Genomic DNA, 18,678 nt, shown 5'->3' with positions numbered 1-18,678 from the left:
CCCTGTAGGCAGTCAGACCTTATGATTATCTTCCCTTGTTGCCTGAAAATTGCTGTTATTCTGTTTTTTTTCAGGGTGCACTGATTTCATATTGTTCAAACACACATGTTTTACAATCAGATTTCATATTGTTCAAGCACACATGTTCTACAATCAGTTTGTACAGTAGTGGTCCTGAGGTGATGTACATTCTCAGCTTATGAAGATAACAGGATTAAGAGATTAAAGACAGGCATAAGAAATTATAAGACTATTATTAGGGAAATGATAAATGTCCATGAAATTTTCACAATTTATGTTCAGAGATTGCAGTAAAGACAGGTGTAAGAAATTATAAAAGTATTAATTTGGGGAATTGATAAATGTCCACGAAATATTCACAATTCATGTTCTTCTGCCTTGGGTCCAGCCGGTCCCTCTGTTTGTGGTCCCTGACTTCCTGCAACACTCTGTCACCCAGGCTGGAGTGCTGTGGCACCATCTTAGGTCACTGCAACCTCTGCGTCCCAGGTTCAAGCAATTCTTGTACCTCAACCTCCCGAGTAACTGGGATTACAAGTGCCTGCCACAACACCCAGCTAATTTTTGTATCTTTAGTAGAGATGAGGCTTTACCATGTTGGCCAGTCTGGTCTCGAACTCCTGACCTCAGGTGATCTGCCTGTCTTAGCCTCCCAAAGTGTTGGGATTATAGACATGAGCCACTATGCCCAGCCAATGCTGCTGAAGAGGCCTTCTGACTTCATGTCTTGCCTCAAACTGGTAACTGTCTCACCTGAGCCTGTCGTTTTCTCTCATGCATCAACAGCATCTGGCAACAATAAACGAATTCTGCAGTCCCTTAACTTATTGCTTCCTCTGAATTGCACAAGCCAATGCGACCTCTTCCAACTGTATTCAATTCTAATTTTCCACAGGCACATATTTCACTAATGGCAATGATACAGTATACCAGGCACTAACGACACTACCCTTATGATCAGTAATAGGGTCCTTATTGCCATCTGGCCAGCAAGTGATTGAATTCCAAATCTCATCCTTAGAGTCCATTTCCTAGGACTATTACCAGTTCCAAATGTCTTAAGTAGGGTTATTCAGAAGCAGAATATGAAATGAGAACTTGTGTGCAAGTAATCTGTTAAGGAAATGCTCCCAGGAGAAATTGGAAAATGAATAGGAGAAGGAGGATAATGGAGGCAAAATGCAAAGCAAGAGTGCAATCTCAAGCAAAGTCCCATGGTGGGTAACTTCAGCCCGATCTCACAGGGGAATTTCAGAATATAAATTGTGCCTCCGAGTTTGTCCTGACTTGTTGCAAGGGAGCTGGGCTTTCATACTCCCACACCAGTCAGTCACTGGCTGAGACCCACCCATCTCAGGGTGGGTGGATGTAAATTCTCAGGCACTTCTGGCTCCAGCAGCCAAGAGCAGGCCTTTGAAGAGAGCCTCAGGTGTGGACGGTTAGAAGCAAAAGCCTCAGGAACTGGGACGAGGCAAACAGAAACCATAAAAGGGGATCTGGGTGGGCCTGAACAGTATCCACTATGTGCTTGTTATTTTTCCTCCCCAACTCTCTTTTCGCTCCTCTGACCCTGAAGGAGAAGAGCAAAGTGGCAGAAACAGTGAAGACACAAACGACATTAGAATAGGCTAGGTTATACTAATGCTATAGTAACAACCCTAAAATCTCAGCAGCTTGTCACCATTCAGTTTACGTTTTGCTTATGCCTTGTGTCCTAGGTAGATTGTGAGGGGCCCTGCTCTCCATGGTCACCAGGGCTAAAGTTGTTGGAGGTTCTGCCGCCTTGTTCTGCACCATCTAAAATTCACAGCTTCCTCATGTGCTTTGATAGGAAGAGACAGACCAGAGGGTCGTGCTTGGCTTTTCAGTGTGCTTCACCATAGGTGTGACAATCATGTCATTAGGCAGAATGGGTCACCGGGATCTGCCTGACTGCAGGGAGGCCAGAAATGCAGAGGATCTAAACGGTGCATTTGGTGAGAATTGCCCCAACCATACCGATCTTTGTCACTATGAGCTTCTAAGTGTATTTCGAGCTTGAGCCGGGTGAGAAAAAGGTTATTATTTTTCTGTCACCTGGGTTGGAGTGCAGTGGAGTGATCTTGGCTCACTGCAACCTCCACCTCCCTGGCTCAAGCTATCCTCCCACCTCAGTCTCCTGAGTAGCTAAGACAACAAGTGTGTGCCACCATGCCCCAGCTAATTTTTTTTATTTCTTGTAGAAACAGAGTTTCATCATGTTGCCCAGGCTGGTCTCAAACTCCTGAGTTGAAGGGATCCACTCACCTTGGCCTTCCAAAGTGCTGGGATTATTGGCATGAGCCACCATGACCAGCCTGAGTAAAAGTTTTAAATCAATGTGAAAGTAAAACTTGGTAACTAGACTTTACAAAATAATTTTGGAAAAGCTATGAGATTTGGCAGATAATTTTTTTTTAATCATCAAGGTAGAGGGAAATGGTTTTACCTAGCACAGAAGATATGTAGTTATATGAAAGAGTAAGGTTCCTAATAAAAAACCAGAAAATAGCCAGAATCCCTAACTCTATAGTACTGATTAAGTAGATAATAAACATTCATAGGTCGGTGGGTTAATTAGCCACTTAAAACGATGTTTCTGGCTGGGTGCAGTGGTTCACACCTGTAATCCCAGCACTTTGGGAGGCTGAGGTGGGCAGATCACCTGAGATCGGGAGTTCGAGATCAGCCTGACCAACATGGAGAAACCCTGTCTCTACTAAAAATACAAAATTAGCTGGGTGTGGTGGCGCATGCTTGTAATCCCAGCTACTCGGGAGGCTGAGGCAGGAGAATCGCTTGAACCCAGGAGGCAGAGGTTGTGGTGAGCCAAGATAGCGCCACTGCACTCCAGCCTGGGCAACAAGAGTGAAACTCCATCTCAAAAATAAATAAATAAATAAATAAACAATGTTTCCAGAGAACTTTTAGTGACATTGTTAAATGTTCATAATATCATGTAAGTGAAAAAAGTCAGGATATAAAACTGTATATGAAAATCCCTTCCCATCTTCAGATCACTGTAAGGACCCTGACCGTCAGCCACCCTCCAGCTCATGTCCCTCCAATGTGTTTTGGTTTTGTTTTTGAGATGGAGTCTCGCTCTGTCGCCCAGCCTGGAGTGCAGTGGTGCAGTCTGGGCTCACACCATTCTCCTGCCTCAGCCTCCCAAATAGCTGGGACTACAGGCGCCCACCACCACGCCTGGCTAATTTTTTGTATTTTTAGTAGAGACGGGGTTTCACCATGTTAGCCAGGATGGTCTCAATTTCCTGACTTCATGATCCGCCCGCCTTGGCCTCCCAAAGTGCTGGGATTACAGGCGTGAGCCACCGTGCCCGGCCTCCAGCGTGTTTTTTTATAGTGCAGCCAATCATCTGCCTACAATATCAAGCAGAGGCCATACCTTGTTGCTGGATAAAATCCAAATTCCTTTTCATGGTTTGTGTATATCTCTCCCTGGTCAAGCCTCCTCTCCAACTTTATTTTTGTCAGCTACCAATCTTACACTCTAGTCTCAAACTTATAACCTCCCAGCCCAGATATTTCCTCTGAGCACCAGATGTGTGTACACAAGTGATATCCCTCCATGGATGTCTCGTAGGCATCAAATTTATTATTTTACTTATTTTGTGAGATGAAGTTTCACTCTTCAGGGTCTTTCTCCCATTGTCTTGATGAATAGTACCTGGCTCCCTTCTAGCCATTTAATCTCTTTAGGAAATTTTCACTTAACCATACCCTTACTATTCTCTCCCATACTTACTTTTTCACTCTATATGGCCAAGCTGAGAACTTTCCAGATCTATTCTGCTTCTCTTTTAATTACAAATTCTGTCTTTAAGTCATTTCTTTGCTCTTGCATCTCACTGTATGTCATTGAAAGCAGCCATGCGGCAGCCTGAATGCTTTGTTCCTTAACTGCTTCTTTTTGTTTGTTGGTTTGTTTTTGCTGGATATCCTAGTTCATTGCTCCTAAATTCCATAAAGTCCTAGGACACAAACACAGGTCCATCAAGTTATTTTCAACTATGTAACAAGAATGGCCTTTACTCCAGTTTCTAATACCTTGTTCCTCATTTCCATTTGAGACCTCAGCAGAATGGCGTTTCCTGTCCATATTTCTATCAACATCCTGGTCATGAGCATTTAAGTAATCTCTTAGAAGATTCAGACTTTCCCCACGGCTCTTCTCTCCTGAGCCCTCACCAGAATCACCCTTAATGCTCCATTCATGGCAGTGTAGGCTTTTTCTAGCCTGCTCCTTCCAATTTTTCCAGCCTTTACCCATTACCCAGTTCCAGAGTGGCTTCTACATTTTTCACAGGTGTTTGTTATAGCAACAGACCACTACTCAGTACCAGTTTTCTGTCTTAGTCAGTTTTCTGCTGCTATAACAGAATACCATAGACTAGGTAAATTTATAAAGAACAGAAGTTTATTTGGCTCACAGTTCTGGAGGCTGGGATGTCCAAGAGCAGAGTGCCAGAGTCTGGCAACAGTCATCCCATGGCACAAAGTGGAAGATGGAAGTGAGCACATGAGACAGAGAGAGGGAATTAGGCAGACCTATCCTTTTTTTGGGGGGGGGCGGGGGATGGAATCTTGCTCTGTCGCCCAGGCAGGAGTGCAGTGGTACAATCTCGGCTCACTGCAAACTCCGCCTCTTGGGTTCAAGCGATTCTCCTGCCTTAGCCTCCTGAGTAGCTGGGTTACAGGTGCCCACCAGCACACCTGGCTAATTTCTGTATTTTTAGTAGAGATGGAGTTTCACCATGTTGGTCAGGCTGGTCTTGAACTTCCGACTTCAGGCAATCCACCCACCTCGGCCTCCCAAAGTGCTGGGATTACAGGCGTGAGCCACCATGTCGGGCCAACTCATCCTTTTTATCAGGAATCCATTCCCATGATAACTAACCCTCTTCTGCAATAATGGTATTAGTCCATTCATGAGGGCAGATCCCTCATGACATAATCACCTCTTAAAGGTTCCACCTCTTAATATCCTTACAGTGGCAATTAAATTTCAATGAGTTTTGGAGGGGACATTTACACCATAGCAAGGGGTCAGCTAAAAAGTCCTACTTCCAGCTGGGTGCAGTGGCTCATGCCTGTAATCCCAGCACTTTGGGAGGCTGAGGCAGGCGGATCATGAGGTCAGGAGTTCGAGACCAGCCTGACCAACATGGTGAAACCCTGTATCTACTAAAAATACAAAAATTAGTCGGGCATGGTGGCGTATACCTGTAATCCCAGCTACTCAGGAGGCTGAGGCAGGAGAATCGCTTGAACCCGAGAGGTGGAGGTTGTAGTGAGCCAAGATCATGCTACTGCACTCCAGCCTGAGCAACAGAGCTTGATTCCATCTAAAAAAATAAAATCTTACTTCCTGCCCTCATGGAGCCTGTCGTCTTCCCTTTCCTTCTGAAAGCCTCCAACCTCTGTGGGCCAAAAAACTCTTTCAACATAATCTCAGTCCTTTTCAGCTTGTCTCTTGAATTGATAAGGCCATGATTTCAACTGTCCTTCCCCTCAGTGAACTTGCCTTCTTCTGACTGCCCTTGGGATAGATAGAGGTGTTTTAGCCCGGCATGTTAGTCTGGACCCGTCTATCTCTTCAGCCTCATGACCCATAAAGCATTTACCCTAAACAATATCCCAGGCCCAGAATGCACGTGTTCTGGCACCTACTAGTTTGTCTTCCAAGACTCAGAGTCACCTTCTCTGGGAAGTCTTCCCTGATTCTCCCAGGCAACGTCAGTCTGAACTTACACTCTGCTTTTCCAGGTCTGTTTCCCCACAAAGACAAGGAGACAGTGTCATTGTCTTACTGATCTTGGCATCTCTAGCACATGGTGCTTAAGAGGTGTCAATGAATGTGGAATGATCTCATTTCCCAAGTCCCATGAACCCCCAATGCACTGTTGTTTTGTCAGTTTCATGAATTATTTTTCACAAGAACCCCAGTCATTTTTCTAGCCCTTAATGGCAGGCAGGCCGGCTGCTTATTTCTTTGCATCCCCCAGACAGTAATCAATGTGAACTCCGCACTGACCTTGTGGCTGCGGCCTGCCCCCTGCTGGTCAGAAGGTTTCTAGGACAGAGACAACTCAAGGCTGGAGAGACAGGGGTTCTAAATCATTTTTTGTGCCATGGACTCCTTTGGCATTCCACAAAGAATATTAATCTCTTCTCAGAATAACATATATGTTTTGAGACGAGTCTTGCTCTGTCGCCCAAGCTTGAGTGCAGTGGCACTATCTTGGCTCACTGCAACCCCCGGCCTCCCGGGTTCAAGCGATTCTTATGCCTCAGCCTCCCAAGTAGCTGGGAATACAGGTGCGCCACCATGCCTGGCAAATTTTTGTATTTTTAGTAGAGACGGGGTTTCACCATGTCAGCCAGGCTGGTCTCAAACTCCTGACCTCAAGTGATCTGCCGGACTCGGCCTCCCAAAGTGCTAGGATTACAGGCTTGAGTCACTGCGCCTGGTGGCTGCTCAGAATGATATTTTCAAGTGTGCAATATAAAGCACATAGATTACAAATGAAACCAATCATATGGAACACAGGTAACAAAATACTGGAAAACCTGTATATACTATGTATGTGATATATATGCTCATGTAATGTGATGTATGGATGTGTATACACATATGCACATTAAATAAGATCTAGCAACAGGTCTAATAACTACTGTAATTTCAAAGTGATAAAAATATTTTGAGATCTCTACAACAGCTGCAAGGTGGTATGAAATATCTGGGATTTCTATTGGTGACAGTCACAGCTACTGCTACTACTACTAGAGTTTGTTGGCTACATCCATAATGAAAGGAAATGCTTAATTTCAGTTAGAGGATAGTAAAACTAAAGACCAAATCTTTTGCCATCCAAATACCAAGACACCCTGAATTCTACATATGGATCCGTTGTGGGGAGAGTCTATGGACCCAAAGTTAAGAAAGCCTGAATTGTTTCAGAGGCGTGGCAGACAGATTAAATACAGCAGGGATGGCTAGTGGCTAGGTGTCTGTACGACCCTTGATTAGTTCAAGTGGCAGTTGAGTGAGACACAGGAGGTCTGCCAGAAGCACCTCTGGCAGAAGGTCCAAGTTTGAATCCCATAGGCATCACTTGCCAGGGTTTTGAGAACTGGCTTGACCCTTCCCTTTGCCTAGTGCCTGTTTCCTCATCTGTAAAATGAGAATGAGCCTGGTGTGGTGTATGGTGGCTCACACCTGTAATTCCAGCTGTTTGGGAGGCTGAAGCAGGAGGATTGCTTGAGGCCGGGAGTTTCAGACCAGCCTGGGCAACATAGTGATCTCCCCTGCCCTGTCGCCTGTCTCCACAAAAACTTTGCCAGGCACCGTGGCTCATGCCTGTAATCCTAGCTACTCAGGAGGCTAAGGTGGGAGGAGCGTCTGAGCCCAAGAGTTTGAGGTTACAGTGAACCATGATCATGCCACTGCACTCCAGCCTGGGCGACAGGGAGACCCTGTCTGTAAAAAAGTAATAAATACATAAAATGGGAATGATGGTGTCTTCCTCCAATTGTTGAAAGGATTCAGTACATTAACAGATGAAAACTTTTTGGGGTCAATGTTTGTTGTTAAATAAGAATGATATTAAATGTCTGTAGAGAACATGCCCCATGACACACTCTCCCTCAGCCAAGCATAATGTCTTTCCAAAGAGAAACCCGAAGTCTGAGCTGCCGTTGACCTGGGAGGCCCCTGTGTACTTGGAAGATAAGCCCTTTCTTGCCGGGTGAATATGGCTAAGTGTGCCCCGCTTTCCACCCCAATCCAAAAGAACAACCCGAACGGCAAATAACCTTGTTACTTTATTAGAAGCATATTTACATTCTTGTAGTGAACTTTCCAGAGAACGTTTTATAAAAATTTTGTATAAAGTCTGGAAACTACATAAAAATAATTTCATCTTTCATAAAGGGAAAATATAAGTTAGTTACATTTACTCTAAAACCAGACAGAGAAAAAAAAAACCAGTTCTGTCTGTCCCTTATACAGAAAACACTGACACAGGGCATGAGGAATACTGCGTGGGCCTCTCGGAGATGGACATGGCACGGTGGCTCCATTGTGAGGCTAGGTGACCCCACCAGTCCCCATCCAGAAAAGCACAGGGGCGCTCTGAGGGCTCAGGCGGCACTGAGCAGGGACGCAGCAACTCCTTGAAGGGCAAAGGTGATGCGAAGGACAAGCCACAAGAGGAATGATCACAGACTTTCACCTGAACCATGAAACTGGCATTTCACCTAACACTTTCTCACACGCCAGGCTACAAACAGAAACACTGCAAGCAAAGCCCAAAGCAGCCCTGTCTGACGGTTTCCAATGCCGGCCTGGTCTGGTAGAACTAGGTCTATGTTCTGCAGTTACACTGCTGCTAGTTCATGTTTCCCCAGCACCTGTGCACCAAAGAGACGAAAAGGAGACAATTGTTTTGCTTGTCTCATTCGTGAGAGACCTGAAAAATGTCCTATCTGGGTCAAATTCTGCAGTAGGCAAGTAAAATGCTCACTCACCTGAGAACCATTGCTAGTTCCAAGAGCATCGTTACTGCACAGTTAAGATTTGGGCAGTCCCCTTTTCCTGTTGAAGGGCTGCCCCTCCCTTCCCAAGCATCTAGTTATAACCAATGTTGAGAAAATTTCCAGGGAATTGCTTTAGAAAGACAGAGTATACGGAACCTTAACCTAGCTGGGCGCAGAGGCACATGCCTGTCATCCCAGCTACTCTTGAGGTTGAAGCGGGGGAATCAGTTGAGCCACGAGTTTGAGATCAACTTGGGCACAATATGAGAGACCCTGTCTGAAATAATTTTTTTTTTTTTTTTTGAGACAGTCTCACTCTGTCACCCAGGCTGGAGTGCAGTGGCATGATCTTGGCTCACTGCAACCTCTGCCTCCTGGGTTCAAGTGATTCTCCTATCTCAGCCTCCCGAGTAGCTGGGATTACAGGCATGCACCACCACGCCTGGCTAAAAATACAAAAATAATTTTGTATTTTTAGCAGAGACAGGGTTTCGCCATGTTGGCCAGGCTAGTCTCGAACTCCTGACCTCAGGTTAGCCACCATGTCTGGCTTAAAAAGAATCTTAAACCTGTAGGAGCGAAGGCGGAAAATGTCCTCCCAGGGAGTCTCACCAGCAAAACACTACCCAGGTTCAATATGCCCATATGATTACTCCAAATCATTACCAGTTTTGTGTTGTTGTTTTTTTTTTAAAAAGCAGATATCTTCCTGGAGAAATCATACATTTTACAGCCGTTTCAATGAAACAATTAGAAATCAGGGTGAAAAAAGGTTTTCTTTGTAAGTAAGGCCGCATACTAGTTCAAACATGTGCTTTTATTTCGTTATATACACTCTGTAGCCATAGGATCAGAATCTGGGGGAAGCCAACTGAGAACCTGAAGTCCCAGGGGTCCATCTGAGGTACAGAACCTGTGCTTCCGCCATGTTCCTGGGGCAGGGGGCATTCCATTTCCCCCTGACGCTTTTTCTTCCTGAAGAGAAGTCCAAGAAACTGCCAGTCCAGGTCTGAAATGCAAGGTGGGACTCCTGAACACAGTCGGGGGGACGGAGCAGAGGGCAACAGCCCTCCTGTTTCACCTGCAGACAGGGTGGGCAAGAGTGCTATGGAGAGACTGGGTTGTGGAAGCCTTGTGCGCTGAGGAATTAGTCCCTGAACACAGGAGCCTGTGCGGGGGCCAGCATGAATCGCAGCCTGGCAGTACAGCCTGTGCTTCTCCGTGCCTCCGGTGCCAAAACCCCGCATGCGCCACACCAACTGCTCCACCTAACATGCTCAGTGGCACAGGCTCAGGCAGCAAACGTGTTCCAACCCACCTGGGCAGAAGAGGCCAGGCCAGCAGACCAAGTCCTGTGTGTATATATGCATGTGTGTACGTTCACACACATGTGCAGGAAGGGGGACACGAGATGGCATGAAACACTGGAGAAGCAGAAGAAACATTTCGGCGTCCCTCTCCCCGGTCCCCGCCCCCCACATAGACATGGCCTTGTCTTAAGTGGAAAGCAAACTGGGAGAACAGGAAGAATGAGGCCATCTCCTGAGCAGCCAGCTGCAGGCCAGGCTCCACTGGGAACAGAAATGGCTACCAGGGACTTGATTCAGTGACTCTGCAGGGAATGGCTGCAGAGAATTCCAGCCCGGATGAGCCATGGAGACTTCATCAGCAGTGCTTTGTTCCCACACAGAGCAAAACTGGTATTTTGGCAAACAGGAGAGGTCTCAAGGCCACGGACACCCATTCCTCCTGGACCCTGACCCCACCAGCAGCCCCATCCCTTCCAGCTTGAAGGGATCTGGGGCTCAAGGAGAACCTACACTAATTACACCTCACCCTCCACAGGCCAGCGAGAAGTGAGGAACACTGGGGCGGGTCTATCGGGCACAGCTGGGGTGGCACAGGGCGAGGGGCTGGATTTGAGCTGGCACAGACGCAAGAGGGAAAAGAGGTCCTGAGTTACATGTTCACAGAGAATGAAGAAGGCGGCCCTGGGGCCCACCAAGTTGCCAGCCACAGCCCCCGGCGGTTGTTAAGAAGCATCCGCAGAATTGTAGGGGAAGAACTTGGCGGCCTTGCTTGGGGTGGTGGGGTTTGGGCACTCCGCCTCCTCGCTCAGCTTGAAGAACATCTCCTGCTCCCGCTTCTTCTGGTTCAGATCCTCTTCCAGAGCCTAGGGAAGAGAGGACGGATGGCGCTTGGTCAGACCTGCAGGCCACACAAGGGTCCCCCACTCACAGGACCCCCACTGACGTGGCCTTCTCTGGAATGTTCCCTTCCAGGCCTCACTGCTTGAGAAACTAGGTCTTCCCTCTTTCCTACCCTAGAGGTCCTCCCTCAGGAGGTAAGTACCACCTCCTGCCACTGCCACTCAGAAGCTCCCTGTGGACCGAAGGGTACAGTTGGGGGAAATGCCAATCTAGATGGGGCAGGGAGGAAAAAAGCAGATGCAAATCTCCTGTCAGGAAAACAGCCAGATGACTGGAGAAAAACCCGAGAGAGAAGGGGGAGAGAGATTTAGCAGCAAAGGAAGCAGAGATGTCAGAGTTTTGCTTTTCTTTTTTTGTTTTGTTTTTTTTAAATATACATTTGCTTTTGCCTAAACCCAGAGGTTCTGATTTTGAAGATTTGTGGTGGGACCCAGGGCTTCTGCACTGTACAAAGTCTTCAGGTAACTCAGAGGAGAACTCCAGTTGAAAAGCACTGCGGGAGGTTCCCTTGAGCACAAGCTTATCTAGGTACATTGGATCCTACTAGAAATATTTTTCTTTTCTTTTTTTTAAAATAGAGTTAAGCTCTGTCACCCAGGATGGAGTGCAGTGGCTCACTGCAAATTCAGCCTCACAGGTTCAAGTGATTCTCCTGCCTCAGCCTCCCCAGTAGCTGGGATTATAGGCACCCGCCACCATGACTGGCTAATGTTTGCATTTTTAGTAGAGAAGGGGTTTCACCATGTTGGCCAGGCTGGTCTTGAACTCCTGACTTCAGGTGATCTGCCCACCTTGGCCTCCCACACAACAGATTACAGGCATGAGCCACCGTGCCCAGCACAGAAAAATTTCTGTTCTTTTTTTTGAGACGGAGTCTCATTCTGTTGCCCAGGCTGGAGTACAGTGGCGCGATCTCGGCTCACTGCAACCTCCGCCTCCCATGTTCCAGCGATTCTCCTGCCTCAGCCTCCCGAGTAGCCGGGATTACAGGCGTGTGTCACCACACCTGGCTAATTTTTGTAATTTTAGTAGAGATGGGGTTTCACCATGTTGGTCAGGCTGGTCTCAAACTCCTGACCTCAGGCAATCCACCCACCTCGGCCTCCCAAAGTGCTGGGATTACAGGCGTCAGCCACCATGCCTGGACCTGAGCGATTTCTTAAGGGCTCTCCAATAATAAGCATTCAAGTAAGAGGACGCCAACCGCAGTGGAAAGAACATGGGCTTGGTGGTCAGACGACGTTGCCAGAGCTCCAGGATTTTCTTTTTTTCTTTTTTTTTTTTTTTTTGAGATGGAGTCTCGCTCTGCCGCCCAGGCTGGAGTGCAGTGGTGCAATCTCGGCTCACTGCAAGCTCCGCCTCCCGGGTTCACGCCATTCTCCTGCCTCAGCCTCCCGAATAGCTGGGACTACAAGCGCCTGCCACCATGCCCTGCTAATTTTTTTGTATTTTTAGCAGAGAAGGGATTTTGCCATGTTAGCCAGGGTGATCTCGATCTCCTGATCTCGTGATCCATCTGCCTCGGCCTCCCAAAGTGCTGGGATTACAGGCGTGAGCCACCATGCCTGGCCTAGGATTTTCTAAAGAAACTGGAAATCAATATTTTAATGTAAAATCTCCTTATATACTTAAAAGTGGGCATCTTTTAAAAAATTTATAGGCCAGGCATGGTGGCTCACGCCTGTAATCCCAGCACTTTGGGAGGCCAAGGCAGGCGGATCACCTGAGGTCAGGAGTTCAAGACCAGCCTGGCCAACATGGCAAACTCCATCTCTACTAAAAACACAAAAGCTAGCCAGGCCTGGTGGTGTGTGCCTGTAATCCCAGCTACTTGGGAGGCTGAGGCAAGAGAATCACTTCAGGGGAGGTGGAAGTTGCAGTGAGACGAGATCGCACCACTGCACTCCAGCCTGGGTGACAGAGCAAGACTCTGTCTCAAAAAAAATTTTTTTTTTACATCACTATGTTGGTTGGCCAAACATACCATGCCTGTAAGCCAATTCCAGCACACAGGCTATCAGTTTGGGACTTTTGCTCTAGGAATACCAAAAATTTAATAATAATAGCTGCTACTTTTTGAGCACAGAATGGTTTAGTAACTTGCCCAAGGTCTCACAACTAGTAATGGAGGAGTTAGGACTTCATCCCACCTGTGTGACTCCAAAGCCTGGGCTGTTTAAGCATTACTCTGTTCTACCCCCCAACATATATTTCTCAATACAACCTTCTAAGGCTAGAGTCAGCCATCTTTTTTCTGTTATGTGACAGATAGTAAACATTCTTGGCATTGCATGACACATTTGGTCTCTATTGTGACTACTCAACTGCCACTATAGTACAAAATCAGCCACAATCTGTAAATGAACGAGCATGGCTGTGTTCCAATAAAACTTTATTTACAAATACAGGTGGTGGGCCAGATTAGGACATTGGCAGTAGTTTGCTAACATCTACTTTAAGGAAATAAATATCTACATTTTACAGCCCAAAAAGCCAGAGTTCAGGAGGGAAGATTTGACTCGTTTGGGCCACATTCTGTGTTAACACTGACCCAAGCAACACTTTATTGACTCTATCAGATATTCCGTACTTACTTGAAATACATCTGATTTTTTCTAAAAATACTCCACAATGTACAATCATCTCCCCGCCTCCATACAAGGCAGGGGGTTCACAGGCTGCTGACTGTAATGCAAGAATGTAGAAGACCATTTATTCTTGAATGAAAATCATCACCTCCGGGTCACTGTTCCAGCAGAAACCCAAGTAGCTAATGGCAGAAGAATTCTACAAAGAATTCTGCAAAGAGGTAGCCCCCACGGGCAAAGTCCAACACCAGCTTCCCAACTGCACACTTGTGGTGCCTCCCCCGAGCCCAGGCCCCTCTGAAGCGATCTGAGACATAAGGCAATAGCTAGAGGCAACGTGATCGTTCATTTTCAAACTCTCAGCATATGCCAAGGGTATAGAATCCCCAGATAAGATAACCAGGTGAACGTATATTTCCTGATTGCAGAACCAACCTATGTCAGCAGGAACATTATTGATTTGAGTGTCAAGTATTGAAAGTCTCAGCAGAACATGGTTACAGAAACTGATGAGCGTGGGCCTGCTAACAGGAAGTCTGGGCCCTGGCCAGCTTCCAGCCAGAAAGCTCCATTAGCACAGCGAGGGAGGCCTCAATTCAAGGACTCCCAAGGCCATTACACAGATGAGATGGGTAGCTGCCTCCTGTGCAGACCACAGTTACAGTAAGCAGAACTGATGTACGATGGCAGAACGAACCTCAGGACTTCAGCACCCGTGGGCATGAGATTAAGAGTAACCTGGGCAGCTCTCTCTTCAGAGTTTAGGGGGATGAGTATGTTCTTGGTCTGTACTATGTACTGGCGACTTCTGGCATAGCATTGCAGTATCGATAGCTTCACTGTACAAACAACCACAATGAGGACCCATGTTTTGTTTTGTTTTTTGATGGAGTCTTGCTCTGTCACCCAGGCTGGAGTGCAGTGATGCGATCTTGGCTCACTGCAATCTCTTGCCTCCTGGCTTCAAGCAATTCTCCTGCCTCAGCCTCCCATGTAGCTGGGATTACAGGCTTGTGCCACTGTGCCCGACTAATTTCCGTGATGGTTAATTTTATGTGTCAACTTGGCAAGGCCATGTTATCTACCTACCTGTTTAGTCAAACACCAGACTAGATGTCACTATGAAGGTATTTTCTAGATGTGATGTGATTAGCATTTAAATCAGTAAACTGAGTAAAGCAAACTACCCTTCATGATGTGGGTGGGACTCAATCAGTTGAAGGCCTTCAGAGAAAAGAGAGAAGGAATTCTTCCTCTAGACAGCAACAACTGGGTCTCCAGCCTGCTGACCTGTCCTGCAGATTTCAGACTCACCAGCCCCCACAATCATGTGAGCCAATTCCTTAAAATAACTAAATCAATTTCCCTCTCCCTCTCCCTACACACACACACACACACACACACACACACACACACACACACACACACACACACCCTCTCTCTATATTGGTTCTGTTTCTCTAGAGAATCCAGACTCATACAGGTCCAGAGCGGGGACAATGGCTTGCCCAAGATCCCAAAGCTGGTGACCGGCAAGAACGTTTAGAGTGCCAGCTAGAGAGGAAATGGACGAATTCCCCCCACCTCTGATACCATCCTAATCCAAGCTGCCCTCATTTCTCACCAAGGTTATCACAATAGTTTCCTTACTGGTCTCTCTTCCTCCACTCTTGAGCCCTGAGGGAAGCCAGTGGGATCCTTTTCAAAACACGAGTCAGACCCCCCCGTCCTCTGCTCAGAACCCTCCAGTGGCTCCCACCTCACACGGAGTAAAAGCCAGGCTTTACATAGGTCCCCCCACCCCTCTGACTTTGCCTCCTGTCGCCTCCCACCATCACCACCACTCTCTGGCACAGGGGCCTCCTTGTTTCACAAGCAAGGCGTCCAGGCCTTTGCAGCTGCTCTTCCCTGTGCTGGGAATGTCCCCCCGAAACCCCCCACAGCTGCACGGCTCCCTCCCTCAGGTCCTTCAGATCTGGGCTCAGATGTCTTCTTCTTAGATGACATTTTCCTGCCACACTGCCTGAAGCAGCCCCGCTTTGTGACCACCCCCCGTGCTGTTTCCCTCCCTGCTTCCTGGCCCCTTACTAGAAGGTCGGTTCTTCCTGAGGGCAGGGACTTGTCCCTTTTGTTCAATGCAGTGTCTGAAACAGTGTGGGGCACTGAGCAGGCGCTCAAGAAATACGTGTTGCATTAATACACAAATGAATGAACAAATGAATGAATGATCAAGCTAAGGATGGCACACAAATGCAATCCGACGTGGTAAGTGCCATGACAGGGGCAAGGACGGGGAGCCCAGAAGAGACAGCATACAGCCTCCGTGGGGAAGGCCTGAATAATGAAGACACACAGAAGTTGGCCAAGCAAAGGCTGGTGGGTAGAGAATTCCTGGCAAGGGGAACAGGCTGGGCAAAAGCCCAGCAGAGAACGAGGGAAGCGCAGATGGTATGGAGATCTATTTGGGTACCAAAATCTGTTCAGAGCACAAGTCGGGGATGAGACTCACAGGAGATAAGGCAAGAACAGTAGTTCTCAAAGTGTGGTCCATGAACCCCTAGGGGCCCCAGAACACTTTCTGGGGTTGGGGAAGGGGCAGCAAGCTCTAGTTTCCTACTGAGACATAGTTTGCTTTTTCAGTGTTTTGATATTCGGGCTAATGGTACAAAAGCAATGATGGGTAAAACTTCTGGAGCTTCTGGAGGATTCAGACAATGGCCCCTCCAAACTGAATGAGTATTCTTCACCACCGTGCACTCACAGTGTTTATTTTTATTTTTATTTTTTTGAGATGGAGTTTCACTCTTTCGCCCAGGCTGGAGTGAAGTGGTGATGAGATCTTTGCTCGCTGCAACTTCTGCCTGCCGGTTTCAAGTGATTCTCCTGCCTCAGCCTCCAGAGCAGCTGGGATTACAGGTATGCACCACCACACCTGGCTAATTTTTGTATTTTTAGTACAGACGGGGTTTTGTCATGTTGGCCAGGCTGGTCTCAAACTCCTGACCTCAGGTGATCCACCCTCCTTGGCCTCCCAAAGTGCTGGGATTACAGGTGTGAGCCACCATGCCAGGCCCACTCATAGTGTTTTAGAAAGTTTTTCAATTAAAGCAATAAAGCCAACTGCACTTAAGATCACCTTGAACGCAAATGGTTCACTTTATTAAATCCTGACCTTCAAGGTCACTGCCCTTTAACGTCCTGTGTGAGGAAATGAGAACTATGCATAAGGCATGCCTGCTGCCCATGAAAGCATGATGGCTGCCTAGAGATCTTGTTCTTGTGCCTGATCTTGTTCTTGTGCAATGGTCTTGAGTTGTGGGCTGAACTAGCCACTTTATTTTGCAGAATATCATTTTTATTAAAAAACAACTGACAACTGGGCATGGTGGCATGTGTCTATAGTTCCAGCTACTTGGGAGGCTGGGACAGGAGAACTGCTTGAGCCCAGGCAGTCGAAACCAGCCTGGACAACATAGCAAGACCCCATTTCAAAAAAAAAAAAATAACTGACAAATATGGGCATTTAGCAAATACTCTCTTAAAAATGAACAAACTGAGCTGATCACTTCAAGGGAAACAAACTAAAGATATTTATTGCCAATGACAAAATTTGAGCATTCAAGCAAAAATGAGAACTTTGGAAAACATGTATCCACCAGCCTGAACGTGACAGCTTCTCATTTTTTTTTTTTTTTCTTTTTGACAGGGTCTCAATCTGTCACCCAGGCCGGAGTGCAGTGGTACAATCATGGCTCACTGCAGCCTTGACTTCCTGGCCTCAAGTGATTCTCCCATCTCAGGTTCCAGAGTATCTGGGACTAGAGGCATGTGCCACTGTGCCCAGCTAATTTTTGTATTTTTTGTAGAAATGAGGTTTCACCATGTTGCCCAGGCTGAACTCCTGGGCTCACACACCTGTAATCCCAGCACTTTAGGAGTGGTGGCGGGCACCTGTAATCCCAGCTACTCAGGAAGGCTGAGGCAGGAGAATCGCTGGAACCTAGGAGGTGGAGGTTGCAGTGAGCTGAGACAGCGCCACTCCATCTCAAAAAAAAAAAAAAATCCACCGCTCTATCTTGCACTTGGATGTAACTTGGCCCCACCCATGATCCTGTAACATCAGGCACTGGTCACTTAGAAAATATTGGTTTACTGTGTTATGCAGATCTTCCAAAAGTTGATATATTACACAATATTTTTTAAAAATTATATCCGCCAGGCACAGTGGTGCACACCTGTAGTCCCAGCTACTCGGGAAGCTGAGGCAGGAGAATCACTTTAACCCAGGAGGCAGAGGTTGCAGACAGCCAAGTTCCCGCGCCTGTAATCCCAGCACTTTGGGAGGCCAAGGCGGGTGGATCACTTGAGGTCAGGAGTTCAAGACCAGCCTGGACAACATGGTGAAACCCTGTCTCTACTAAAAACAGAAAAACTAGTCAGGCACAGTGGCATGTGCCTGTAATCACAGCTACTCAGGAGGCTGAGGCAGGAAAATCATTTGAACCCAGGAGGCAGAGGTTGCAGTGAGCCGAGATCACGCCACTGCACTCCAGCCTCGGGCGACAGCGTGAAACTCTATCTCTAAAATAAAAAATAAAATAAAGAAATCAACAGGGCCGGGCGCGGTGGCTCAAGCCTGTAATCCCAGCACTTTGGGAGGCGGAGATGGGTGGATCACGAGGTCAGGAGATCAAGACCATCCTGGCTAACAAGGTGAAACCCCATCTCTACTAAATATTACAAAAAACTAGCCGGGCGAGGTGGCCGGTGCCTGTAGTCCCAGCTACTCGGGAGGCTGAGGCAGGAGAATGGCGTGAACCCGGGAGGCGGAGCTTGCAGTGAGCCGAGATCTGGCCACTGCACTCCAGCCTGGGCGACAGAGCAAGACTCCGTCTCAAAAAAAAAAAAAAAAAAAAAAAAAGAAATCAACAGATGGGTCAGGAGGGACGTTGCAGAGGGGCCAGTGACAGAGAAGAAACCCAGCAGAACGTGGGCCTAGGGGGACAAGGCAGGCGAGGGAGACAGTGACTGTAGCACTGACTGCCACCAGGAGGTCAAGTCCAGCAAGTCATATCCATGGGAGTCAGCCACCAGGATGCTGTTACTGACCTTGCCAGGAGAGGCTGCAGTGGGCTGCGAAGGGAATTTCTCAGTGGGCGGAGGAAGAATTGTGAGAGGGTTTCACAGAGAAGGAGAGAGAGTGACAGGGCAGTGAAGAAAGATGCGGGACTGAGCGAGGGCAAGGGTCTTGAAGGTGACAGTATGGCAGGCACAATTCAAAA

At 47.3% G+C, this 18,678-nt stretch overlaps 1 protein-coding gene across 1 annotated transcript in view; it reads right to left on the bottom strand.

Annotated features, from left to right (window-relative positions):
- Positions 1 to 9,396: 9,396 nt before the first annotated feature.
- STK10 (serine/threonine kinase 10) overlaps positions 9,397 to 18,678 on the bottom strand; it is a 151,164-nt gene continuing 141,882 nt past the window's right edge. Inside the window, exon 19 of the mRNA XM_038010405.2 lies at positions 9,397 to 10,771. Within this exon, the coding sequence (XP_037866333.2) occupies positions 10,631 to 10,771 (141 nt within the window). The 3' untranslated portion in view covers positions 9,397 to 10,630. The remainder of the gene's footprint in view (positions 10,772 to 18,678) is intronic.

The sequence above is a fragment of the Chlorocebus sabaeus genome, chromosome 23 (genome assembly GCF_047675955.1).
Source record: "Chlorocebus sabaeus isolate Y175 chromosome 23, mChlSab1.0.hap1, whole genome shotgun sequence".
NCBI classification, from domain to species: Eukaryota; Metazoa; Chordata; class Mammalia; order Primates; family Cercopithecidae; genus Chlorocebus; species Chlorocebus sabaeus.
The sequence above is the reverse complement of the archived record's forward strand: the minus strand, read 5'-3'. Positions and strand labels throughout refer to the sequence as shown.